Source organism: Melanerpes formicivorus, unplaced genomic scaffold, assembly GCF_026170545.1.
Source record: "Melanerpes formicivorus ecotype bairdi unplaced genomic scaffold, bMelFor1.0.p_v2 SCAF_5, whole genome shotgun sequence".
Lineage (NCBI taxonomy): Eukaryota > Metazoa > Chordata > Aves > Piciformes > Picidae > Melanerpes > Melanerpes formicivorus.
This window is the reverse complement of record NW_027142357.1, coordinates 20,256,133-20,283,596: the sequence shown is the minus strand read 5'-3', so window position 1 is coordinate 20,283,596 and position 27,464 is coordinate 20,256,133. Positions and strand designations below refer to the sequence as shown.

At 37.3% G+C, this 27,464-nt stretch overlaps 1 protein-coding gene across 2 annotated transcripts; it reads left to right on the top strand.

Moving 5' to 3' along the window:
- The first annotated feature begins 100 nt into the window (after window positions 1-100).
- On the top strand, window positions 101-27,464 carry DYNC1I2 (dynein cytoplasmic 1 intermediate chain 2). Of its 2 annotated transcripts, XM_068138592.1 has the most exons (17): window positions 101-225; window positions 1,700-1,815; window positions 3,815-3,929; window positions 7,065-7,155; window positions 11,434-11,493; window positions 12,712-12,827; window positions 18,848-18,937; window positions 19,194-19,356; window positions 19,449-19,548; window positions 20,080-20,205; window positions 21,159-21,305; window positions 21,615-21,728; window positions 22,162-22,295; window positions 23,286-23,430; window positions 24,194-24,334; window positions 25,951-26,076; window positions 26,746-27,464. In XM_068138592.1, exons 2-17 carry the CDS (start codon window positions 1,708-1,710, stop codon window positions 26,857-26,859), a joined length of 1,890 nt encoding a protein of 629 aa, XP_067994693.1. In that variant the 5' UTR covers window positions 101-225; window positions 1,700-1,707; the 3' UTR covers window positions 26,860-27,464. The 2 variants fall into 2 exon arrangements, with proteins under 2 accessions (XP_067994693.1, XP_067994694.1); XM_068138593.1 differs by lacking the exon at window positions 11,434-11,493 and having other exon boundaries at window positions 109-225.

Genomic DNA, 27,464 nt, shown 5'->3' with positions numbered 1-27,464 from the left:
GTGAGGCATTGGTGTCTACGCGCACCGCCATCCTTGTACAGGTCTCTGTGTCCTGCGTTTCCCGGAACTTCCCGCGCATCTCACAACGCTGTCGTAGCTGGTTTGATCCTCAGCGCCTGCCGTAGGCTGCTGCTTGTCAGCTGCCGGCGCCTTTGTGGAGCGGCGGAAGCAGAGCGGGTGCGGTGGCCAAGGGACGGCTGGAGCAGAAGGAGGTCCCGCTGCAAGGTGCGCGGGGGTCCCGCGGTGGCTGAACTATGCCTGGCGCCGCTGCCCCTCCTATTTTAGCCGAGCTGCCTCTCAGTGGGAACTCTTTTTGGTTCGCCTTATCCAGTTAGGGGTGCGGCAGCAGGGTGGGGCCAGGAGGCGGCCCGCGCCGGGGATTCGGCCTCAATAAGTGGGAGGGGGTACGGGCGAGCTCTTGGAGGGGTTTGGTAGCATTGCCCTTTTCCGGGCTTTGGGGTGCGATAAAGTCTTGTGAGGGTAGGAGAGCACTGCTAGGCTTCCTCTCCGCTACAGCCCGGGTAGCATTTGGGTAGAGAGACTGCTGTTGGCAGCACCTCGTTAGTATCGTTGTCATTTCAAAGTGGGGTGAACTCTCGTGTTCTCGGAGACGGCTTGGTTTGTGCAGCTTTGCTTTCCTGGCTTGGCACTAGAAAGATTGATGGGGGTGGGGAATCCATGGTGTGGTGACAACGCGCCTTCTTTTTAAAGCGACACGGGAATGTAATTTGAAAACGCATTTTTGTTTTATTAGCACTTAAACGTTTATAGACAATATGGATACGTATTGATCCGTACGTCCCTACGTATTAGCGTAGATACATGAGGGTTGTATCATTTTGTATCCTTTTATGTGCCTAGATGTGCTATGTAAAGACTGGCATATTCTTAATTTTGAATTGTTGAATGGTTATATTACTAATTATTAGTGTCTGTGTTGTTAAGCTTAGTATAAAAACATTTGTGGATCCCTCATCTGTTGTAGAACCACTTCTGCAGTTTCTTTACTATTTGAGCTTGCTTAAACCCAGAAAAATAAGCATCTTTTCACTCATGCCATTCATAGTTTTTTATACTTGTGTTTTAAGTCTCTGTTAATTTTGTCATCAAACTGGTTTTGCCTTGCAATATGTGGTAAATCTTTTAATCTATATTTTGAGTCCTACAACTGTATATGAAAGATATATTGCTTACATACTGCTAAGTTATAGCATGCCCATACTTAAGCTGTTGAAGTGATAAGTAAAAGATAGATACCATGTTGGTACTCTCCTTACTGTTGTCAGTCTCATAGTTGACTTTGTAGTTGTACAGAATCCTTTGTCAAGACCAGACAGCCCACCTGCACTGCCTAACCTTTCTTTCAAATCAGTTCCTTCAAACAGCATTAGAACTCCTTGGGAACTAATGTATGCTGTCATCATGTTGTAGTTTTCTTTTAGAATCTAGAATGCGTTAAATGAAAGCAATGTGGAAATGAGAATATGGGGCGGTGGTTTTGTTTTATTTTAATTACTTTTCAAGTCTTGTTTTAGTGAGTTATTGTAGTTCCTTTTAATGATAGCTTAGTTAAAGAAGAGTTGCTATCTTAAAAAAATCCCTACCAAAATATTTTCCCAAAATGAAACACCCAGCCAAGCAGAAAGACCCCCTGAAATGAAAACACAAACCAAAATCAAACAGTGTTTCTGTTGTCCAGTTTCAGCTATGTCTGACAAAAGTGAACTGAAGGCGGAATTGGAGCGCAAGAAGCAACGACTAGCTCAAATCAGGGAGGAGAAGAAAAGAAAGGAGGAAGAGAGAAAGAAAAAAGAGGTAAGATATAATTTTCTTTTTGAAATTTGCCTGCATATGTAACTTGTCCAAAATATAAGGGTACACTTAGTCATTTTGCTGCATGCTATGTAGGGAGTGTCTATTTAATGGTGGCTTGCTGATGCAAATACAGCACTTTCGTTTTCTAACTAACGAGAGCAAATGTCCACTGTTTTCTTTAGAATTATCCCTATGGTAAGTTAGATTTTAGTGTTGTTTCTCAGTCCTACACATGCATAGTTTGGATTCCTAAAAGTGCTTCTGTGTGGGGAGCATCATTAATCAAACGAGTGTGGAGTATTACGCAGTAGCTCTATTTAATGAGTTGTAATATGTAGAGAATTAATTTCTGAAGTGCATTTCTGAGGATGTGTGTTTGGATTGTCTAACTATCGGTATTGTTACTCTGGAAACAATGTGCTGTGTCCTGCTCCTTGACTCACATAGCCTGAGTTCTAAAATCAGAGCAACGCTTGGGATGTATATGCTGCTTGTGTGTTACACATGTTTTGTTAAGTCTTCTGGATTTCTCTCTGCTGAATTATGTAACAATTGGTGATTTATTACTATGCCTCTCCTGAATGCAGATTATATTTCACTAACAAAACTTTTGCTGGAATATTTTTGTGCTTTGGGCATTTTTTCTGTATTTTGGTTGTGATCTTGTTCTAAATTAGCATATGACTGGAGACTGAGCAGCTACCAGCTATATAGAATTCACTGGGTTGTAAGGGACCTTCAAAGGTCATCTAGTCCAAAACCCCTGCAGTAAGCAGGGGCATCTTTAATTAGACCAGACTGCTCAGTCTGACCTTGAACATCTCTACATGATTTGAGAAAAGAGAGGAAATTATCTCAAATTATGTTCTGGTGATCCTATAGTAGTGCATTGCCTGTGTTTGAGATTGCAGATATTAGGTAAAAATGCTCTAAAATTTAGGAATCCTTTTTTTTAAAGGAATCATGCTATAGGTTACAAACATAATGTACTGTTGTGAAACAGCATAGAGAGAGAAGATCTTGGTCTAGGTTTTGCTGCTTCTATTAAAAACCTGTATTTGATGTATTCATGTCATCAATTTTTATATTTACAAAAATATTCACTTGCCAGTAACTGAGTTGTGAATACCTTAAGCTATTAATTATATTTATGTAATTGAATGGGCAATTAAATGGGTGGAAAGATAGTGGCATGTTCAGCATCTTTCACAGTAGAGATTGTGTTATTTCTAAATGTGGGGATGTAACTTGTGGTGGGTTTTATTTGCTTATTGTTGTTGTGGGTTTTTTGTTGTGGTTTTTTTTGCTTGTTCTGGGTTTTGTTTTTTTTTAAATGAAATCTGCAAGATGATAACAAAAGTATTTAAATGCCCTGTAAACCCAAAGTTACTGCAAAGTTTTTTAATACTTCCTTTTTGTCTTTTTTTTTGGAGGGGGGGTGTGTGTGTGTGTGTGTGTGAAACCTGATGTCCAAAAGCAAGCTTTCTCACTAAACAGTCGATGTTTTTGTTTCAAAAAAGAGCTTAAAATGCACACATTGGACAGTCACCACTTTCACACCTTGCACCTATTTTTCTTAATTGCTACATGTTAGCACGTTCTCAGTGTAGCCAAGTATCCTAATATTTCTTTCTGACCAATCAGGGATGTCTGTTGCTGTCATTCTAACCCTGGAGTTTTCTTAGACAGTTATTTTAAATTTGGAACAGTATGGCTGTCTTTAAAATATGAAGACACCTAATACATTTTTTAGGCTGTATGTAAAGAAAGATTTGACAAAAAAGGTGACTTTTTTGCATATTACATATGTTTTTTAAAGATAGTGCTAAAATTTTGTGATTCCTCTTGTTATCTACAGAAAGACCCATCAGAATGACTAGAAGCAAGTATCTAACCTGTGTGTTGATGGGTTTTAGTAGAAGCCATGAAATCTCAAAAAAGAAATGAAACTGGTTTTAATACCTGTTAAATGCTATAACTTTAATAATTATTTTTTTAGACTGATCAGAAGAAAGAAGTGCTTCCTGTGCAAGAAGAATCTGATCTTGAAAAGAAGAGAAGAGAGGCTGAAGCATTACTTCAGAGCATGGGGTTGACACCTGAGTCTCCTGTTGGTAGGAATGTTAATATTAGTTTGGGGGCTTTTTTTTCTTTTTTTTTTTTTTGGTGTTAGGGTTTTGGGGGCTGTTGGTTAGGGGTTTTGGTTTTGTGGTTTTTTTTGGTGGGTTTTTTGTTTGATTTTGTGGCATTTATGTAACTAGAATGAAAATTCTTTGGCCATTATTTTTGGGGGTGTACATGTCTGTTTTTATATACTGTTTGAAGTCTCACATATAATGTGTTTGTTGGGGTTTTTGTTTGGTTGTTTATTTTTCCATTTCCTATTTTCCTTCCACATTATTCTTCTATCTTTTACTTTTTCCTTTCTCTTTTTCATACTGGCAGATTTTAATTCTGATAGTTTTGTGCAGAGTTGGCTTGTTATCTTTTTGCACCTTTCTTGCCCTTATTTTCTGTATGTCAAATACCCAACTGACTTTGGAGTAACAGCAAGGCTAAATAAAAAAAAAAATCATCTCTCAAGTATGATGGTTCATATCTGTGCCAGTCTTGTATGGGTTAGCATATTGGTTGTTGCTTTCTGCTCTTACATAGCCATATCTGTCTCACAGATAAAAGCCGAGAGAGTGATAATTCAACTCTGTTTTGTCTCTAGCTCTAAAATCTAAGGGTTTTCAAAGTTATTTTTCAGTTTTGCTCAGTGGTGGGGGTTTGTCTCAGTGGAATTTGAAAATAAAATTATTATGGATATAGTATATCTGTGACTATGTCTTTGTAATTGCTTTTGCATAGTCCTCAAGTGTTCAGAAGTGAATGTTGAATAAACACCATTATAGCTGGTCCTGTTCCCAGTAGCCACAGCAGCCACTTTTAGTAATTTGAACTATTTTCACCGTTTAGAGACTGTATTTGAGCTATGTTAGCACTAGTATACAGCTAGTAATTAAGTCATTAGTTCTTACCTACTAGAGACTTTTTGTCAGACTAATAACTCAATACTTTCTTGTGAGGTTTTGATAAGGCAGCTGATGAGACTCTTGCACTAATACAAGTAGTTTTTATTGTTCCAGATCTGTGAGAGACAGTCTAATAGGCAGTCCTCAGAATAAGTCATTTCACAGACTTAGCATTTCACAAACAGCTAATCTTTTTAAGGTCCTGTTGTGTGAGACCATGGCATAGCCATATGTTTAATTCCATTAAACATCTACCTAATCACTCCCTTCAACAGAGATTCACAGGGAATTAATTCCATTTCCTTTCAAGATACCTGGGTGTGATCTGGATCCTAAATCAAGCTAAAATGACCTATTCACTACCTTACAGTAGCATGCCTGAGGCACAGATTAATTCTGCTGACTGAATACTTGCAAAGTACAATAGTACAGTGATCAAATGCTTGAACTGAAGCTAACTCTTAGCTTACCACCTTGGTGTAGTGATAGCTTGGGCTCACTTTTTTATGTAGGTGGATAGGTTGAGATTAGATTTCTCCATAGAAAATTAGATTAAAAAAATCCTAAGGCAATTCCTGCCATGTTAATTGCTGGAGAGAAGTAACTCTTAGGGGAGAAGGGACCCTAACAATGTTTTTGGTGTCTAGTATACTCGTTACATAAGAAGCCAGAAGTTAGTGAGCCACAATAACTTTCAAGAAGGTATTATAGGTTCATTCTGTGTTGGGGCAGGTAAATTTTTACCTGGACTTTCAGTAAGACTGTTAGGCTTTAAAACAGGTTTCATGTCACTTATGGGAAGACTTTCGTCAAAACAGTTTGTCCCACAAGAGGGCGCTGTGGCATCAAAACCAGGCGCCTGGAGTCTTTTGGCCTTGCTTACTGCTACATAAAGTGATAGACTTTTCTAAGTGGCAACCAAGATATGTTTCTAATGTCATGTCTTCAGTTAAGGAAGGGTGACATCAAGATTTCTGATATTACACAAAAAATGCCTGTGGGCGTTTCCTTTAGTATAAATGAAACAGTAGATGGCAATGATGAGTTGAAGGATATATATACACACACTTGTATGTGCATCCACAGTTATATAGATATGTCTACAAAGTGTAAGTGTGTTTATGTATGAATGTGTAAAAGTCTCTTCTCTAGTAATGAATTTTTAACAATTTGAAATATTCACTCTGAGTTCTAAATCTAGGGTAGAATTTTTGTTGACCAAAGTCATGTCTCTAATTTTGGATGGGTTAGAAGCGTTTTTCAGAATTCACAGTACACTTTTGATTTCAGGAAATTCTCTAGAAATGCTGCAGATCTAAATGCAGGATTCTCCCTTGCGTGACACTATGAAATGAAGCATATCAGGGCCTTCAACACAGTCCGATTCTTAAGCATAAACCTGTTTCATTAAATAATGAGTTTCACTGTTTCCAAACAGAAAGTTGAAAGAAATCCCAAAATAGCTTTGTATTTGTATCAGATTGCATGATGTCATTCATTGTTGTGTGTCAGTTCCAAAAACCATGTTGCTTTCCAAACAGTACGTGCAGTCTTCATCTACATCTAAAAACTAACTGACTTTTAAGGAAAAGTTTCGATAAGACACCACGTGGCTTTGTGAGATGTAAATGAAGAAAATGCAAAAATCCCCCCAAACCCAACACTGGAAACATCATAGCAATAAACGTGATTTATGTTGATTTGATACAACCTAGAACAAAAAATAACAGTGTGCTGTATGAAAAAGCCACTTTTCTGGTCCGTACTTTAGTGATGCTGTATTTCAAAACAAACTTACAATTACATACATTCAGTATATAATTTCTAAGAAAAGCTAATGTCAAAATTATGTTAACAACTGTCTTCCTTTTATATTTAAGCAACATGATTTAGTGGAGGTTATCCTTTGAAAATTAATGCCATCATTTGTCAGAAAGTCAATTTAAAACTGTATTTCCAATTCATTTTCTTTTAAGTGTCTTCCCCTCCATATCTTTTTGTATGCCCCAGATGCATAAATGCCAAAACAATTGCATGAAAGTCCAGCATGATTGTTAACACTGTCTTTTCCCCTCTTTTTCTACTGTTCATTTTCATCCATGTATTTTTTGTTTGCCATCACTTTTTTTTCTTTTTTTTTTGATACTTCATGTTGAATTAATTTGAAAACATCCTAAGCTGTGCAACCTCTGCGAATAGTAACAGCGGATACCTGTCTGTTTCACTATTTAGTCCCTCCTCCTACCTCTCCATCTTCCAAATCTGTGAGTACACCAAGTGAGGCTGGAAGTCAGGACTCTGGAGATGGCGCTGCTGGATCTAGGTATGTCACTTCCCTTGTCATACACCCTTGCTTAGTGCTTGTATTCTGAACAATTAATCAAAGTTTATTACTTGATTATAATATAATAATGTGAGGTTATGGTGTTGTTATTGAATCTGTGAACAGTGGCTGTTATAGGAGTACTTTAAAATTTGAAGGGTACCTACACTTGGTAATTTGAAATTGCTATTTAATCTTGCAAGTTTAAAGTGAGTCTGAGTATCTTGTGGTGACATTCTTGTAAGCATGAATGTCTCAAGACAAGAGAAAACTGGGTAAGTCCAACTTCTGGGCTCTTCCCAGCTTTTTCTGAAGAAGGATGTGTGCCGAAGATTAGCTCTTTCCTTTTTCCCTCTATTCTAGTTGCTCTAATAAGATACTGTCTACAACAGTAAACTTGGCCTTGAGTCTGATTTTAGTTGTGGTTTGTTGGTGTGGGTTGGGCTGTTGGTTTTGGGGTTTTTTTTTTTGTATTTGTTTGTTTTGTTTTTTTTCTTTCTTCCTGCCCCTTACTTGAAACAGTTATTCTTATTTCAGTTTGCAACCATCCCTGTAACACAAGTATACCACTCTCAATCTCTCATTTGGCCAAAACATAGCACTGTGTTAGTAAGGCCACATGTCTGTCTGTCTGTTTTTCAGTTCTAGTGCTTGCCCCATCGATTTGACTATTTTTGTATTCTTTATCTTTTGTGCAAGACAGTTGGTGAAATATAGCTTTAAAGGGAGCCAGATAATTATTTCTCTTAAAATAGGAAATCAAGGTGGCAATATATAGTTGATAAGATGAGAAACACTACTTCCAAAAGATGCTTCTACCGTCTCCCATGCAAAGTCTATGAGTAAGAGCAGTCTTCACCTAATTGGTTTTGGTAACTTACATTTTCTCACCAAATTAAATGAATGCATTGAAATCTACAGAGTATGCATTGTGGATGACGTTTAGTTAAAGCACATTTGCTAAAGCAGTTGCCATCAGTTACTTTTGTGCTTACATGAGTAGTTCTGGAGAAAGAGTGAATGCACCACTTTGAAACATCCTAAGAAGACTGCATCAACATCTGGTATATACTACCTACATAACTATATATAATCTTAATCTGAAAATACTCAAGGTTTTAATGACCTGAACACACATTACAAGCTACCTTTTTCTAATCATTAAGCATTAAGTTAAAACAGAATACATCAGGCAGCAGATATGAGCTCAAACTGGTTTTTCTTTCTTTTTTTTTTCTTCTCTCTTTAACAGTGCCTAGGAATGATCTTAGGGTACTCACTGTGCAACTGAAGCTCACCTGTCATGTTAATAAAAAATGAATACTGTTGTTCCTTAGCAGAGTAAACAGAGTTTTAAAAATTATTTTAAATCTGTGCTTATTGCTTATCAAATTGTCATTTTATGTGTTATTTTACTGGATTTTCATTCACTTCCTTATTTTCTAGAAGAAACAACAACGAGGAAGTTTTTAAAAAGTTTCTTTCCATTCATTCATGTTGTAAATTCTGTATGAAACAATGTGTAGGCTGTATATCTGTAATTGAGCACCACATTGTGTATTGCATTTCTCTCCAACTCAGATGGACCGTGCTCTGTGATTCTGTGCTCCTTGGACATAGTAACATAATGTTTTATGCATAGATTTTCTTAGGAAGCCTTAAGAAAACTCATATTCTAAGCCTCTATAGTTTCATGCATTTGCAAATTTTGAAGTCAAATCTGTCTCTTGACAATTTCCAAGATGTGGAAGCATGAAAAGATTGTGGTACTGAAGACATGGAGGTATGAATTTACAGCTCATTTGAAGGCTGTGTAGAGTCACTCTTAAAATTCCCATGCATGTATCTCCAACTACCAGATAACATTCTTCCCCTCCTTCAGTAAACAAATGCCTGTATCCTGGTGTGTTAGCACAAATTTGTACAGCATACTGAATGTACACAGATATACACTGCACCCTGAAAGTTGATGGGGAAAGTTGAACTGCGTGATCTCCGAGGATTATACCTGGCATTTCACAGGTAGCTTTTACGTGAGCAATATGAGATGTGTTAGGAAGACCAAATTGTACTTGATAATCTGAAAACAAACCCTTTCATATTGTTGGTATGTAGCTGTTTGTTTTCTGGCCATGCTGCAGCTATACTTTACAAAGATGATCATCTTTGTTAGTTTAGTCTTGTTTGTGATGCTGAATTTTGACAGTAACTTTACCTACTTAATAATCAACAGGGCAGTGTTCAGTGTGTTGCTTCCCTCTTGCTGTATTTTAATTAGTAAAGAGTTTTGCTTCCCAGTTTGGTACTATTCTTTCCCTCATTTCATCAGTTAAGAAGAAAATGCAAAAGGTATAGAGCTGGTTGGCTGGATGCTCCATATAGTTTGTTTAAATGCAGAAAATGCATTTTAGAGATCTAGGAAGTGTTAGAAATATGCCAGGTTACAAAGACATTTGGGCATATGTGGAAAAATAGGAATTTCTGTTTACTGAAACTTGTAGGTAAATTCATTTAACTTAAGGCATAACAAACAACAGGAAAGCAAGTGGAACAGTATTTTACATCATTTTGATACACATAAACATTCTGAGATAAAATTAACTTATCTTTTATTTTAAAATAATATCACTAAGAAACTTAACTGTGTGCCTGCACTGCTTATTGACCTAAACTGTTTTCAGAGGCAGACCATCCTTGGTACCACTGAAGCAACTAACTGTTGAAAGTATTTTGACATCAGGAAAGCAACTTCAGTTGCTTAAGCAGACACAAAAGTTTGAGCCTTTTACATTTCTGGCCCTCTCCCTAAACTCCTTTCTAGTGGGATTGAAAAAGTTGAGAAAATATTTGATAAGTACTGCAGCATTTGAATCTGTACATAGGTAGTCCTTTGCAGAAGCACCATGAAGGTTGGAGTGGTGGTGGTGGTGGTTTGGGTTTTTTTGGTGGTCTTTTAATGCATGATTGAACAGCGTATGAGCAGTATCTAGCTTAAACTCTCAGGCACCAAATGAAACTCCAAGAAAAAGAGCAGAGACTTAAAGAATTAAGTATACTCAAAGCAATTAATTTTATGTAAATTGGTGTATTTTCTAATGCACAAAGATATGAAAGTTTTTAGAAATTTAGTTATTAAGGTGCAGCTGTGAGGAATGATTTGATAAATATGAAGACAGAGGATTTGTAATTCATAATCAAACTGTAATTTAATTGTAGTGCCTGGCATGCCTGTATTTACAAGATTTTATGGCATTGCAACTTTAGGAATTCTGCACCTGGTTTGTAAGAACATTATTTTTTATGGGATAGAAATGGAAAATTACGTTTTAGCATAGTAAAATATTACTTCTGTGTTGTTGTTACAAAACACAATTTAAAAGAAAAGAGCATCAGAGAACATCAGAAAAAACATGCATGTTCATCTCGTAATCGCTTTTATAAACTTGTTTTAAAATTCTGCCTAAGCCTGATAGCAGGCTGTAGACTAAATGAAAATTGGTGAAGGAGAGATTAAGGCTAAAAATGAAGGAGAGACTTAATTATCCCTTCATATTTCTTCTGATACAAAAGTGGCTTCAAATGGTTCTCTTCTGTCATTATTCCATATGACTTTGAAATGTGTTATTAATCTAAAGCCCACTATTTCTAAGAGATTTAAATATCTTCAGTGGAGTTGGCTCTAAATCAGATGACACTTATAAGCCCAAGGCAGTGCTTAACCCATAATTACTGCAATGTCACATCTTGGAAACCCTAGTACTTCTCTATCCCAGTGGAAATGCATTTTTGCCCCTCTACCAAAAGGCTTATGTGTTGACTCATTTCCTTTGCCAATATGACAGTTTCCTCATGTTTACTGCTCTAGGCAAGACTGCATTTCATGAACAAATCTGTCTTCATATGACATGAACAAATCTGAACAGATCTTTAAAAGGGGTTTGAAGTTTTTAATGGTTCTTGTCAGCATTAAATAATTTTATTTGCCTCTCATAAAGGCTACGTTTGTTTGCAGATCTTTAACTTTCAATCTTTAATCCCATTCTTTTCTAATAAGCTCTGAACTCTGTTTGCTTTTTAACTTTTTGTATTTACTGCATGTGTTGCTGTACTGAATATTTGCTGAGTTTCCCTTAACTGATGTTACGTTGCTTTGTTTCTCCCGAACAATTAAATGACTATAAGCTTACTGCAACTCTAGCGTTTCATAGTGTGTATTTGCTTCACTAATCTCTGGCCTTTTTTGCTAATGCTGCATGGTTGTTCAACCTGGGGTATCAGGACGCTGCATTGGGATACTGATCCATCAGTTCTTCAGCTCCACTCTGATTCCGATCTGGGGTATTGCATAGATTTCTTATATTCCCTTTCACGTACTTATGGATGATAAGTATAAGAGCTTGTTTCTACTTTAAGACTTCAAGTTGTTAAGAAACTGTTCTGCACGTAGCAGAAATTCACTATCCCTAGACTTAGTGCAGTTTTCTTGCAAAGGGGAATTCGTATTATTTAATATATGTAAGATCCATTTTTTTAATAACAAAACTTACTTACTTGTGCTTTTCTGTTGAGTCTTTTGTTGGTGAAATGTAAACTTAAAGCTTTTTGATTTACAGAAACTTTTTTTTAACTGTACTTAAAACCAGAATTACTCTAATCTTTTCTTACAAATATGTTTATAAAAGCTGTAGTGCATTATGAGCACTTAGGAAAAGCCATATTGTGCTATTAGATGTATGATTCTGCCCTCCAAAACCTTTCAAATGGGGCTATTCTTCCTTTTGCTTTTATCTTATTTAGGAGAGGGGTGGATAATAAGAAACTGAGTTTGATATAGGCAAATTGGTTTTGGATCTTTGCAATATTACTACAATAGATGCTGAAATTAGCTTTTATAGAAAGTTACAGTGACTGAATTAATATTGTATGGTTTTTGGAAGTACATTATGTGTTGCAGTTTGCTGCTATCTGTATCTGTGTTTACAGAATCTTCCATAAGCTAAAGTTGGGAAGCTTAGAGGCTTTCAGTTTCATGTTCTGGAATAATGTTTTATGGATAAATCAGTGTGTGAGTTTCAGATTAGACTTGCAGTTCTGCATTCTAAATAGTGTCTTAGAAGTAGATAAAAAAGGTCAGCAGAGTTAAAGGGACTGGGAAGTTCTTTTTTCCTCAGAATACCTCATCTAGTTTTTAAGCTTTTAAAATGCTAGACCTGTTACTATATAAACAAGACTTGTGAGCAGATCTGTTCCATTGAAAACAGGGGTATGTTGTATGTAGCAGTACCCTACTCAACCACAAAGAGTAAAACTTCAGTCATATCCTATAATTGATATATATATACACACATTTTTATTGCAGATGTGTAAATAGCAACTGATTTTAAATAATAATAAGAAAGTAATAGTCATGTGACATCTTCAGAGTTAAATTTCCACTGAATTTAAGCTTGGCTAAGCAGTGCTGTGACATGACTACTTGAATATTATTCTAGGTGACATGTGAATTAATTCAAGGAGTTAAATATTCTTTCTGGTTTGTCTATTAATTTTATTTAGACGTGGACCTGTTAAACTTGGAATGGCCAAAATTACACAAGTTGACTTTCCTCCTCGAGAAATTGTTACATACACAAAGGAGACACAAACGCCTGTTATGACTCAGCCAAAGGAAGGTGGGTGGTTAACTTGCTACTATATTTTTTTCTTTCTTTTTCTCTTGATAATAACAGTGACTGCATTGGAATCAGCATCTGTGATCTTCTTAAATTCATGTAGGCCTTCCTCAGGAGTTTACGCCACTGTCATCCTGCATCTTGCTTAATGTTAGTCTTGTTATTAATACATGGCACTTTCTCCTTCCTAGTAAATGGTCAGATCAAATATTAATTAGCTGAATGAGCTGAAAACTAGTAAGTGAAAGTGGGATATATCTTGCATTTATGACATTTAATAACGCACACACCACTTACTTGAAGGCTGTGTATCCTTACAACAAACTTGACAGTTAAAACTCCAACTTGCTAAGAATTTCAGTTTTCGTACCTGGAACTCATACATTGAGATATAAAAGAAGTAACTAATTTATTTATTAACCCATGCAGTTTCTGTTCTCAGCAGCTGAACGTATGCCTTCTTTCAGTCATGTTTCATTGGCTTTTCAGTAAAAAAGATTTTTTCAAAAAAAGTCCCAGAGTTTGCTTTTCAACATTGAAACACTCAAATTTAGATACAAATGAAAATACTAATCTTGACCTAGTTTGTATGTAATTCCACAGCAAAATTTCTCAGTTGTTCAATATGACTGATTTTTGAGAATGTGTCTTTCATAGCAATTTTAGGACCTAATTCTACATTTGTAATTTTGCATTTTCTTACTTTTTTTTTTTTTAGTATGTGAACTTTTGGGTGTTAATGCAAGGAGATAAAAGCCCTGTTTAAAACATGAAGAGAATACTCAACTGAAATCTTATGCTGATGTTCCCAGAAACTGCATAATTTACCTGAAAGTGTAATACAGATAATAGAGTGTAAAGTGTAATACAAGTGATGCAGAATTGTTGTTGCTCCAGTCTACATCAATATGCCACTCTTGTCTGGAGTGTGTCTTGGAGTCACTTTGGCAAGTTTAACTAGATTCAAATGACACTACGAATGAATTTAAGTGAGGGAGGTGGGGGAGGGGGAAGGGAAAAGAAATGAAGCAAATTGCAGCAATACTTACCATACTATTTCTGTAGCAGCTGTATTTATTATGTACATGAAATAATGAAGTGGTTCATTGTTCTAGCCCGAAGACTACAGCAATGACAATACATGCACACACACACCCCCTTTTTTTTCTTTTTTCTTTTTTTTTCTCTTGGCATATCCTGTTCCTGAGGTGGGTTTGGGTTTTGTCATTCTGTGATACAGTAGTGATGGCCATCTTCTGGTTAGAGATCAAATACATTTATTTGGACTTGAGATGTGTTGTGCCATACTTGATGCGGTTCTCCCTTATCTTGTAACAATTAATCCAAAGTGTCTGGGTCTCTGTACCATTACTACACTTTGGTAACTTTTGTCACCATTATAATATGGGCATCCTGTGTTTAGGCTGCTTCATTCCTCAGCACCCCACTTCTGCCATCTCCTTTTCTACTCTCTAAATCCATTTGTCACTTCCCATGATGTTACGTGTAGCACTGCTGCCTGCTTCCCTCATTGTCCAATTTTGGTGGACATATTATTTTTAGTTAGTGTGCTCACCTGGTTTTTCGGGGTTATTCAGCCTCTATTTGACATGGGTTTTTTTCAGGCAGCAGATTTCTGGATATGTTCTCAGAGAACAGTTTTGAAATTGTGTTCTCTTCACACAGTCATTTCTCTCTAGCAGGCAGTGGAAGCAGCTTCAGTGACAGAGATGGAATTCAGATGTGAACTCTGGTATATGTCTTAATGTTCTCCAGGCTCCATGTTGTCCACTACACAGAATGCTGTTATCATTGCTGCTAAATTTTTTCTGTTATTTGCACTTCACTTTTCTCCACTGTACTGTTTGAGCTCTTTCTTTGTGATTTGCTAATTCATACAGAAAGAAATTACTCACAAGTAAGACCATTAAGTATGTATTATGGGTCCTTGAAGTAGCTAATCCAAAGCAAGGTAAACATGTAGAGGATTATGATTCTGCTCAGCTGTCAAAATTAAGGCTTTTCCTGGGCTAACAGATTACCTGTTTCTTAGAGCTGCTCTACATTATTGTGCATGTGGAATTACAACTAACTGCAGATGGTATTTATTGCTTTAACTCCAGTTTCTGTATCTGGTAAAGTCTCCAGACACAGAATGGAAGTATTAAGCATTTTTGTCCTTTGTGACTTTAAAAGAGTAATAACAATTTGGTGTATAGGATTGGCTTTTGGATGCTGTTACAATGTATGTAGCATTCTTTGATATTTTAAAAGGAAATAACGGACCCTTGTATATTCATGTATTGTTCTGTATGTGCCTTCAACATACAGTGAAATAGAGATGGGAAAACTTGATACAAAGACATTCAGCTTAACAAAATCTACCCATTTCACAGGTGATTTAACTTTGATTAACCTACTCTGCAGCAACAGATTACTCAAGACAACTGGAACTTCGCTCTGTAGTTACTGTTGGGTGCAGCCTAATTTACAGCACCACTTTTTCCTTTCAGTCTTGACAAAATACATCCTAATTTTGATGTTAAATATTCAGTGTTTCATTAAAGCTATTTTTTTTTAGCAATCATTGACAACAGTTTTGTCTCTGTTAAAGTAGCTGCTCTTTCTACGTAATCATTACAGCTCAATTCGTAACCTTAGATTCCCTGGTCACCTGCTGGAAGTAACATGGAGTTAATCCCTTAGCATATTATGATGAATATTCATCAACGTGTGGATGGGACATAAGGTCCTATTCACTGGCTTCATGATGCTCTTCTAAATCTTAACAGCCATCTTTAAATGTGAAAGTGTTTGATATATTGACAACTTCAGTGGCATAAATGGCAGTAGGTACAGTCAATACTGAATAAGGAAGAAGTTAGGCAGTGCTTTTAAGATTTCCAAATTTGTGTGTGTGCCTTGAAATAAATATGGTGCACCATTGTATCATGGGTTCTTCACTTACTTGATGGGGAACTTTTTCAGAAATAGTTATGTCCAATCTTTCAGTGTTTCCTGGGTTATATTTACTGTTACACCAATTACTTGTAAATACCAGCACTTAGCCTGTTATTTAATAACTTAAAGGAGAGACAAGAGAAGTAATTAAACCAAAGATTTTTTTGTCTCTTTGGCTGTCCATCAGGTTCCTGCTGTCTTTTTTGATTGTAAACTTCTGAGAGAAAGCTTTCTAATTTCAGATAAGAAAGCATCCTAGTTTTGGATAATGAGGACAAGAACATGTGAATGTTTTTTGGTTTGTGTTGTGGTGCTTTTGTTGTTTTGTGGATTGGGATTTTTTTTCCCCCTGTATATCCTTTAATGAGAAAGTTTGCATATGACTTTACTTCAGAGAGGTTTTAGATTTCTGTAGTTACAGATAAATCACAGTGAGATGACATGTTCAATTTCAAGTCTGATACTTAGAGAATATTAAAATAAGTGCTGTATCCTGCATTTAAATGCAGTCATATCAGCTGACTGTATGCAGGGAAAGTACTATGAAGGAATCCAGATCTCTGTATAATATATGCCATTTATGTTTCAAACATTAAAAGGCAGGAGCAATCAACTATATGATCTTTTGAATAAAATATGTAGATTAGAAGGTCACTTAGCACTAAGGGGTTGACCGTCTGCCTTTGACAAGAATTTGACTCCTGTCACTGAAAATGGTACTTAGAATCAGTGTAGTATGACTAATGGGAGGTTGGGCTGAAATTTCTAATTTGGGACTTTCAAAGCTGGAATAATGTATCCACGGTGACCCAAAACCGAATTTCTGAATTTGAAGGCATCATTTAAATCTGCAAGATTGATTGGCAGGGTGAACAAGAGAGGGATTTTTATCCAAGTGGCTGCAATGCGAATATGGGGTCCTGCATTTGTTGTTCTCGAAATCACGCGTGTTAACTCTCGCTACATTTTTTAATTGCTGTGCACACCTATAGCGATTAGACAGGAAGAATTCTAGTCTTTAGAATTGCTACAAGTTGCAGAATTTTCAGATTAGGAGTCTGCTATAGATGCAAACCCATCTAAAAGGAGCAGTGTCTTTCTGCTTCTCTGTGTGATTATTTTGCCCAAAAAAGCTTTCTTTTTTTTTTTTAAGTAGCACAAAAGCTGTAATTGGCATGCTTTGTAAGGAAGTGTCAATGTGCAAGAGAGTGGAGATCACTAAGAATTCTTTTACCCGTTCTTTCCCCTTTGCACCACCGCCTCCTCAGCAGGGTCACTGAGATCACTAGCTTTTCTTGAAATGGCCATTTTCACTGGCAGGTGCATTATACCCTGTATTTTCAGATTGTTTTTCCATTCTGAATGTTTGGCAGGTTGATTGCTCTGGCTGCATTGACGGAGAAAGGGCTGACAAATGCGGTTGGGCTGGCTGAAAAGACAGTGATTACTGTTTTCCTTTGTGGCTGATTGAGGCCCTTGAAAGGAAAGATTTTAACCTTCACCATTTGGTTCAAAAGTATGAGCATATATTGAAATCATTCATGCCATTTATCCTAGTTCTGTAAACTTGTCAGAACGTAAAAATCGCTCAATTTCAAGTAATGTAGGATTGGCATACGTCATTATCATTTTGATTAAGTTGGAGTTTGTATTATTGTGTGCATTATACAGTGTCATTTAAAGCTTTCTTTCCTGCAGGTACAGTTATATTTTTATTGCCTATACTATGGAGTTAGAAAGATTTTCAGACCTCTTTAAACCTATCACTATGTGTGTGGCTTGGCAGCTGGTATGGCCTACAAGCTGTATTTTGTTTGCAGGGTAAAGGCTTGTCTGTAGACCTCCTGGAGTGCTGGTAATTGCACAGGCTTGCCATTGGGTAAAGACATGATTGGAAGCAGTCAGGCAGAAAAATGTTGTGCCATCCCATTGCCACCTCATAGCAGAGAGACAATCCTAGCAGTACCATCTGGTTGTTGCTATCTAGTCAGCTGGCTGAGCTGCTGGGACCATGGCTTGGCAGCTGTTTCCCATCCCCTCACTACCTTTTGTGTGTGTGTGTGTCTGCATGCATGTGTTTTGTGGTTGTGGGCTTTTTTTTTAACTTTTTTTTTTTCATTAGATAACTTTGAACATGGGTCAGGGAGATGGCTGCAACAGGCAAGCCTAGTCCCTGTTGAATACTGTTTTATTACTTGTGATGAGGTATGCAGCAGATTCCTGCTGCCATTCCCTTATAAAGAGATGACATAGCTGTTTAACCAATAAAAGTAGTCTTTTCAGAAGGTTATTCTAGAAAGTGAATGAAGAAAAGCTGGGAAATGCATATTCCACAACACTAAGTAATTTACAGTTATTTTCTGGTTTACAGTATTCAAATAATAAAAGGTAGAAATGGAGAAAGTGCTGTAAAACTTGTCAGTATTCTTGAACATTAACATTTTATGTTATTCATTGCAATTAGGGAAAACACATTTTGCTGTAAAGTTCTCATTGCCAAACATGATACAGATAATGAGACTTGCATTTAGAATGACAGAAAGAAATGTAATCTCCCTGCTATTATCTTTAGCAAAATTTGCCTCTCGGAATAGCAACCTGAAAGCTAATGTAAGCCATCTTCATGCCATGTGAAGACCCATTAGACTCTGATGGTTTCAGATCACAAGTAAGCAGCTGCTCTGTAGACTATTTTAGACATTTGATTTTTTTTCTTTATTCTGCAGCATTAATGTGTCAGTATGTTACACAGAACATGCATCCACCATGTAGTTTTGTGGGGAATCATAAATGCTTGTAAGAGAGATTTTCCACTTATATTCTTTAAAATTTCTTGTGTCTTACTTCAGTTTATACAACTACCTATTTTAGAGCAACTAAAATCCAGGTGTAGACAGTGTTCCAGTGATCCTTTGGTTTGAGATAAACGTTATCCTGGGGACTGCATTTTACAAATACCACAATTTTAAGGTAAATGGTACCGGCTATTTGAGAGTCATGCGGAATGTTACTGTCTCTTTTACAATCATTGACGGTCTCACCATAATATTTCTCCTTAGATGAGGAAGATGAAGATGATGTGGTTGCACCAAAACCATTAGTTGAACCTGAAGAAGAAAAAACATTCAAAAAAGAGGAGGAGGAAGAAGGTACAGTTCACCTCAAGGCATTCTGTGTGTTCTGTAAAGAAAGGCATCAATAAATTTTTAACTTCTCTTTCCATTAAGTTGAAGCTAATTCAGTTTCCATATTAACAATCAGCTAGCAGAATGTAAAATTTATTTAAAACTCATAGATGTTAGGAAACAGATTTTCCAGCATTGAGTTAAATACTCTGCTTTTCTTTCTTGGAAAGAATTAGTGGAAGTATGCAGTCCAGACCATGTACATACAATTTTTTTCCAGCTGCCCCACATGAACTTACAGAAGAGGAAAAACAACAGATTTTGCATTCTGAAGAATTTTTAAGCTTCTTTGACCACTCCACAAGGATTGTCGAAAGAGCCCTTTCTGAGCAAATCAACATTTTTTTTGACTACAGTGGAAGAGACTTAGAAGACAAAGAAGGGTAATGTGAATGTTGAACACCTGACTGTGAATGTGCAATATTTGTAATTGAAAAAGTGACCTAAGGTTAATATCTACTAATTGTCTTTGTAGAGAGATTCAAGCTGGAGCAAAACTGTCCTTAAATAGGCAGTTTTTTGATGAACGCTGGTCAAAGCATCGTGTTGTCAGCTGTTTGGACTGGTCATCTCAGGTAAAAAATAATGCTTACTTGAAGCAGTTACCTTTGTAAAGTCTTCTGTCTTGATCCTTCTATAAGTTCAGTTGATACAGGCTGGGTTTCTAAATGTGTTTTTTATGTGCTCCATAGTTGGAAAAAAGGAAACAGCTGCTAGTCTTTTGTGAAAAGTAGCACAAAGTTTGTATTATGAATAAAGTCTTTGACGTATTTGTTTCTGGTTTATGGACTGCTTTCTAGAGGTATCTGTTAACTTCATTGAAAGAGCTCATGTATAAATACTGGGGTTTACATTTAAAAGCAAGTTACGATGGAAAACAAGACTTCAATGCATGTATGTTATGAGCTACATTTGAAACAATGACAGTTTTAACTGACAGCTTCTCTTTTGTGTGTAATGTAAGGTGTCATTTGGGTTTCTATCTTGTGGGGGTTTGTTTGGTTTGGTTTTTAACCCTGTTTTGGCAAAAGAAAACAATTCTAGGGTTGTCTGGACCATTAGCTAATCAAATTGCTCACTTTGAACCTTTTTCACTTACTGTACAGTACCCAGAATTGCTTGTGGCCTCATACAACAACAATGAGGATGCACCTCATGAGCCTGATGGAGTAGCTCTTGTATGGAATATGAAGTACAAGAAAACTACCCCAGAGTATGTCTTTCACTGCCAGGTATGATGCTGTTTCAGGAGGCTAAAGGTTTTACGCTGATCAACTTCGACAAGTACCTTCCTTACGCTTGTCAACATCATGATTTCATTGGGCTGGCAGTCACTTCAACCACATGTATTTGCAGACAGATGTTGATAGCTAGAGATTTTAGTTTAGAAACATCATTCTATTTCAGATTTTCTGAACTCATTCAGAATTCAGTTTTGTTTGAGAGTTCAATTCCTCAATTTATTTAAAACCCAAGAAGCCTTGTGTAATGATTGAACCACAAAGAAGGTTTGTATGCAAAGGGATTGACTGGGATTGTGTACTCGTAGAGCTTAGTCTACTGAATAAAATGAAGACGGCCTGAGGAGATGGAGCAGGGATGAAAACTAGAAACAGATGTGTCAAGAAAAAGACAGATGGAGGTTTCCTAGTAGTTTTCTGAAAGACAAAAACACACAAATGTCTTCCATTATGTCATGCCTAGCACAGCTGCTTTATTTTCAAAATGCCATAATTCTTAACAATTACATAGTTGAATCAAAATTGTGTTGTCAGATTACTGTCAAAGCCCAGGTTGCAAAAGTAACTTCATTGTATCAAAACTGGTTTGTACACTCTCTAAGAAAATGACCACAGAATGTGTCAAAATGTTATTAAAATCTTGTGCCTTCCCTTGCTTACAAACTATGCTAGGAGGAATATCATATACGTATTCATATATATGAAAGAAGATAGGAGAAAGTCTGGTTTTATCAATACAGATTAGAACTACAATAGTTAGGGCTTCACAAAGGGTTTGTGAATCCTTAAGTAATTGGACAGTGAAATAGCATATGCAGTAAATCTAGGCAAAGCAGTTACTCTGATCTTTGGTCCCATTTTCTTTATTTTTTGACATAGTCTCATTGCATAATAGTTTTGTGTGTGTTTTGGTTTTGTGTTTTGTTTTTGTTGCTTCCTTTCAGTCAGCAGTGATGTCAGCTACATTTGCAAAATTTCATCCCAATCTGGTGGTTGGTGGCACATACTCAGGCCAAATAGTGCTATGGGATAATCGCAGCAATAAGAGAACCCCAGTGCAGAGAACTCCACTTTCAGCTGCTGCTCACACGGTAGGGAATGTTTCTTATGGAGATGTCTTTAAACTCTAGGAAACTCTGTCCAGTGCACTTGATGGAGAATTCTTAAATGTTGACATCCACATTTGGCCAATGCTGTTGCTGAAGAACCAGGCTATTCATACAAGCAAAGTGTCAGAAAAACAAGTATCAGTTTCATAGGGGAATATTTATACCATATTGGGATCAATCTTTTATGCTTTGTTAAATGGTGTAGTTATAATAAATATACAGTAAAATATATATCAGAACTGGTTGTTACTTGGAAATTCCTTTTTCTGATAGTATTTTTGCATTCCTTAGCACCCAGTGTACTGTGTAAATGTTGTTGGGACCCAGAATGCTCATAATTTGATTAGTATCTCAACTGATGGGAAGATCTGCTCTTGGAGTCTGGACATGCTTTCCCAGCCGCAGGTAAGATAACTCTGGATATCTATAGTTTCTGTTCCAGATAAATATTTTGTAAGAACCTTAATGAATCTAAAAAGCATTGATAAACTTTTTCCCAACACACAGAATTATACTTAAGGTAGCTTGATAAGTATTTGATAAAGAATTTCCCCACCTGAGTAATCAAATCTTGTCTGTTAACCCTTTTGTATTTTTTTGTTGCACTTGTGTTAGTGGTGAACGCAATTTTAATATGAAATAATATTCTTGCCCAATTCTGTACAAGTAAAATAATAATACTTTTTTAAAAATCAAAAGCAAGCAAACAAAAATCCCCACAACAACTGAAAAAAAAAACCAATCCACCAAACATCCTGTTGAGAAATCTAAATGACTTTGTAGGTGTTTCTGTTTTGGGGGTTTTTTTTTAAGTAAGTTCCTGATATTTTCACTGCAGGATAGCATGGAGCTGGTTCATAAACAGTCCAAGGCTGTGGCTGTTACCTGCATGTCCTTCCCTATTGGAGATGTCAACAACTTTGTTGTTGGCAGTGAAGAAGGCTCAGTGTACACTGCATGCCGTCACGGCAGGTGAGTACAACCTTCAGTTATTCAAAGGAAATACAGACAGTGAAAGGATGAGTCCCTTCATGCTTTACGCTCCTAAAATTATTTATAGCACATATTTATTCTTTTGTCTTGAAGTTTAAAATAACTGAATCCCAGTGCATGCTTTTTCCTGAGTGAGAGATTCATTAAACAAGAAGTTGGAATTTTGAATTGGTACTGTGCTGTCGTCAGTGACTAGGAGTTGTTTGTGTTGATGAGGGCAGTGTAGGTCACTGTAGTTTTATTCATTTGAATTGTGGCAGAACATTCCAAATGTCCTGTAGGTTCCGTAGATAATTGCACGGTAACGTCACACACAAATCTTGAATTGGCTGCTTTTCTCCTGCTGTTTTGAAATCATCCAACTGTATCTTATCAATTGCTTTCTTAAATATAATTGAGTGTTTCATTTCAAATACACATCGCCCTTGCTGCACAGCTGTTAGGTATTTTGGAACCAGGAATTTTATCACTTTTGTGTAACATTGTTCCCATCTGTTCCCCTGCCTTCTTTTTCATCATTTCTGATAGAAGGCTAGGAGGGACATAATAGTCACCGGTTTATGTCTGAACCCTGTGTCCGTAAGATACATGCAACTTCTTTTAAGCCATTGGGAATTCTATGCTCATTCCTGAGGACTGGATTTTCTTGTTTTTATGAATGGAAGTCTTGGCTATTGATTGGAGAACAATGTATTTAAATGTGTGGACTGGTACCTGCTGAATGAGTCTCTTCTCCACGTGGTATATTTCAGCACTTGAGGTTAACAGAAAGTATATGCTGAAGTTAAGGTCCATATTCAAGGCTAGTTTTCCGTGACCCTGAAATGATGCCTTTTGCAGTGGGGTGACATCCATACAAAGCAGCAGAGTCTTCCTGTGGATATATTTAAATTGCCTCTGAGTGTTATCTGTGTCTGCAGCTGTATGGTTTTTCAGATAAATTAACCATGGTTATATATTCTAAAACAGCAAAGCTGGAATCAGTGAGATGTTTGAAGGACATCAGGGACCAATCACAGGTATCAACTGCCATGCAGCAGTTGGACCTGTCGACTTCTCACATCTGTTTGTCACCTCTTCGTTTGACTGGACAGTAAAACTTTGGACAACTAAGGTAACTTAGTTCAGTGGTTGTCTTTGCAGTCCTTAACACACGGTGGTGCTATATTGTAAGCTACTTCAGAAACTTGAGTAAACTGAGTCGAATTGTGTGAAGCTCTCTAGGTTTGGAGCAGCAGTCCTGCGATGATGACAGAGCCGATGAACAAGGTTACAGTTAACAACCCAAAGCTTTACTTGCAGATGGTGCATTGTTTGTATCCTTCTGATTCATTCAGTTCATCCCTTTGCCCTTTGTTACCAACAAGGATCACAGTGTAACAAAATGTAAATCGTGTTGTAAAAGCAGTTACTTTGTTTTATGCATAAGGTAAATGTTTTGCTTACAGTTGAAGTATGTCATTCTTACTGCCAGAATTGCCTCTTTCTCTTAGTTTGATGGTCTGAGGAATGCAAAGCAGAGGAAGCAGAGTTATAATCCCCCAAACAGTCTTTAAGTGCTGTCATTGAATTACCATTGGCTCAATATACAAGTTCTTAATGCATTAAATTTACAATCTCTTATAATATTGGCTTGTGTTATAGATTGTTTTATAGCATCAGCCAACAAAAAGCTGCATGCTTCAGAAAGCATCACTTTTAATAATAACATTATTTTTTTACTTCTTTTTACAGTGGCTTTTTTAAGTAAATCAAAATATGAAACATGTTTTAGTTACTGCTGATAACGCTGTTGAGCTCTGTATTTAGCTTTGCCAATTAGCTTTATCATTTTGAAGTGCAGAGTTTAGATATTGCTTTGTTTGCTTTTTTTTCAGAATAACAAACCTCTCTACTCCTTTGAAGACAACTCAGATTATGTTTATGATGTGATGTGGTCTCCAACTCACCCTGCTTTGTTTGCTTGTGTGGATGGGATGGGCAGGCTTGACTTGTGGAACCTCAACAATGATACTGAGGTGAGGCTGTCAGGTTAAGTCAGATGCAGCTCGAAGTGTTGGTACTTTGCAAAAAGATGTGAGAAGTTTACCATAGCACTTTGGGGCTTTGGTTTGGTTTCAGTTGGTTAGTTTGGGGTTTTGTTTTAATTTTGGGTTTGGGATTATTTTGTTGTTGCTGTTGTTAAATAGTCTGTAGTTTCAGTGTAATGGTGATCCATATTGTAAAGTGATTATAGACCTCCCCCAGTATGGCCTTGGCAGCCTATAGCTTAACTGTGTGAACAAGTGGGTTACCCACACACCATCCTTGTTACTATTGCCATAGTAACACTGCAGTGACATTGTAATTTGTTTCTAAACTTAGGCATTTCTTGTGTGAGTTGTAAACTTAGTATAAGTCTTTTCCAAGACTTAAGCTCGCTGGAAGCAGGTGAGAGGAAAAACTTTACAACTCAATACTTTAAATTTTACCCTCTTAAAATTGCACGTAGAAGAGTGAGGAGTTGAGTAAGAATCATAGAATCAATAAGGTTGGAAAAGACCTCAGAGATTATCAGGTCAAATCTATCACCCAACACCTTATGACTAACTAAACCATGGCACCAAGTGCCTCATCCAGTCTCCTCTTAAACACCTCCAGTGACAGTGACTCCACCACCTCCCTGGGCAGCACATTCCTATGGCCAATCACTCTTTCTGTGAAGAATTTCTCCCAGCCTAAACTTCCCCTGGTGCAGCTTGAGACTGTGTCCTCTTGTTCTGGTGCTGGTTGCCTGGGAGAAGAGACCAACCCCCATCTGTGTGCAACCTCCCTTCAGGTAGCTGTAGACAGCAATAAGGTCTCCTCTGAGCCTCCTCTTCTCTAGGCTAAGCAACCCCAGATCCCTCAGTCTCTCCTCACAGGGCTTGTGCTCGAGGCCTCTTACCAGCCTCGTTGCCCTTCTCTGGAGATGTTCAAGAGTCTCAATGTCCTTCTTAAATTGAGGGTCCCAGAACTGGACAGTACTCAAGGTGTGGCCTAACCAGTGCTGAGTACAGGGGCAAAATGACCGCCCTGCTCCTGCTGGCCACATGATTTCTGATGCAGGTCAGGATGCTTGGCCACCTGGGCACACTGCTGGTTTATGTTCAGCCAGCTGTCAACCAGTACCCCCAGGTCCCTTTCTGCCTGGCTGCTCTCCAACCACTTTGTCCCCAGCCTGTAGCACTGCATGGGGTTGTTGTGACCTGGAATTTGGAAACCATATGCCAGCCTAGGGCTTCAAATGGGAATTACCTGAGTCTAGCTGTTGAACGGGATTTGACCTGCCAAAGCAGCTGATTTCATCCCTGCCCTTTGTCACAGTATTTTTTGAGAGCTCAGGGCTCCTTCTTGCTGTCTGCATCCTGTCTCATGACAGGAGTGTAGATAGAGGGTATTTGTCCTTCAGCCAAGGGTCAGAAGATGTTTTGGTCACATCACTGGTGACATGTCACTGTCACAAGTTTAAGGCCATTTAAGAGATCTACATACCCTGCGTCAGTTAATACTGGGCACTTCTTTCAATACAACCCTGAGAGGCTAGGTGTGTTCTGTGATCTACAGCTTTTGGCATCCTCAAGCATTTTGAGCAGTGTGTTTTAAATGGATACAGGTACCAACTGCAAGCATCACTGTGGAGGGCAATCCTGCTCTGAACCGTGTGAGATGGACACATTCTGGGAGAGAGATTGCTGTAGGTGATTCCGAGGGACAAATAGTTATATACGACGTGGGAGAGGTATGTATACCATGTGTTGGGCAAAGTACTTGACAAAACACTCAAGTGTATCTCTAACTTGTGATCCTAGAAGGTTGCTTTTTGCATTTTTATTTTCAAATTAATGTTTCCTATTTGTCTCTTGTTTCAGTTTTTGTAGTGTAATTTTCTAGCATGCTACCTGGCAGCCAATCAGAAAGTAAAAACATTATTGTAATGCTGGTCAGATAAGATGGGAAGAATCAATGGTTTTGTTTGTAGAGATGTTATCTTCTTCCTAGCTATGCCATGTGAATTCTGACCGTAGCGTGAGAAGTACCAAACAAAAAAGTTTGCAGTGTATCTTACAGAGAAGCTGTTGTTATCGCAAGTTTGTGTACTGCAGTAGTAGGTGGCTAACTGATTGGATGAGGATATGGCATTAGTATTCCTCTTTGAAGGCAGTCTCTCAGGTGAAGACCTATCATGCAAGCTTGCAATAGTGTCATTACATAAATGCAGGATTCTCAAATTCTGCTTCTTTTATTAGTTGGAGCTTTTGATGGGCAGACTTATTTTTAAAGTTACACTAAGTAAATGTAAGCTTTTCTATTGTAACCTCTTCTGAACATTACTGAAACTCTCTGCTGCTCAAAATGAGCTCAGTTTTTATTTATCAGTAGGTTTCAATAATGCTGTCTTTGTCAACAGCAAATTGCCGTTCCTCGCAGCGATGAGTGGACTCGGTTTGGTCGAACACTGGCAGAAATAAACGCGAACAGAGCTGACGCGGAAGAGGAAGCTGCAACCCGCATACCCGCCTAGAGCTTTAAACACAGGCAGCAGCGGTAGTGATTTGATGCAAATCTTAAAAGTATAAGCATGTGTCAGTTCAAATAATAGCTTAAGGGAGGAATATATGGATTCAACTATGGACTTTGGGAAAGTATAAGGATCATTGAAAATTACTTTTTACAAACACATTCTTGGATTTGTGTAACTTTTAATACAGTTAACTGAACTTGCTGAAACACTAACCAGGTGTAAATTTGCTATTAGGCTTCTGAAATTTCCACTTTGTAACAGTATCTATGTCTGAAAAAGTAAAGTTCTGTTTTTAAACTAAACTTTCTATATTATGCAGGTGAACCTTCATTAGGTAGTAAGGCTCTGAAACATTCTCTAAGTTGAACTTTGCAAATTACCCATGGATCTGCATGCACGTGTTCAACGTTTCATTGTTTATATATAGGTAAGCCGCAGGCTCTGGTAGCAGGTAATATATGTGAACAAAAATGTGTCTGTAGTTACAAACTTATTTGATAATTGGACCTGAATTAATGAAATACATATTTAATACCAAGTTCTTTTGTTTGAGTTGGTACATTAAAAGGCAAAATTTATCCACAAATAAATACTGTATGAGGACA

Excerpts from the sequence above, each read along its gene's own strand:
- DYNC1I2 (XM_068138592.1), top strand. The coding sequence starts at position 1,708 with ATGTCTGACAAAAGTGAACTGAAGGCGGAATTGGAGCGCAAGAAGCAA. Across the intron at positions 23,431-24,193 it reads TAAAACTTTGGACAACTAAG|AATAACAAACCTCTCTACTC; the intron begins GTAACTTAGTTC and ends CTTTTTTTTCAG. Across the intron at positions 24,335-25,950 it reads ACCTCAACAATGATACTGAG|GTACCAACTGCAAGCATCAC; the intron begins GTGAGGCTGTCA and ends AAATGGATACAG.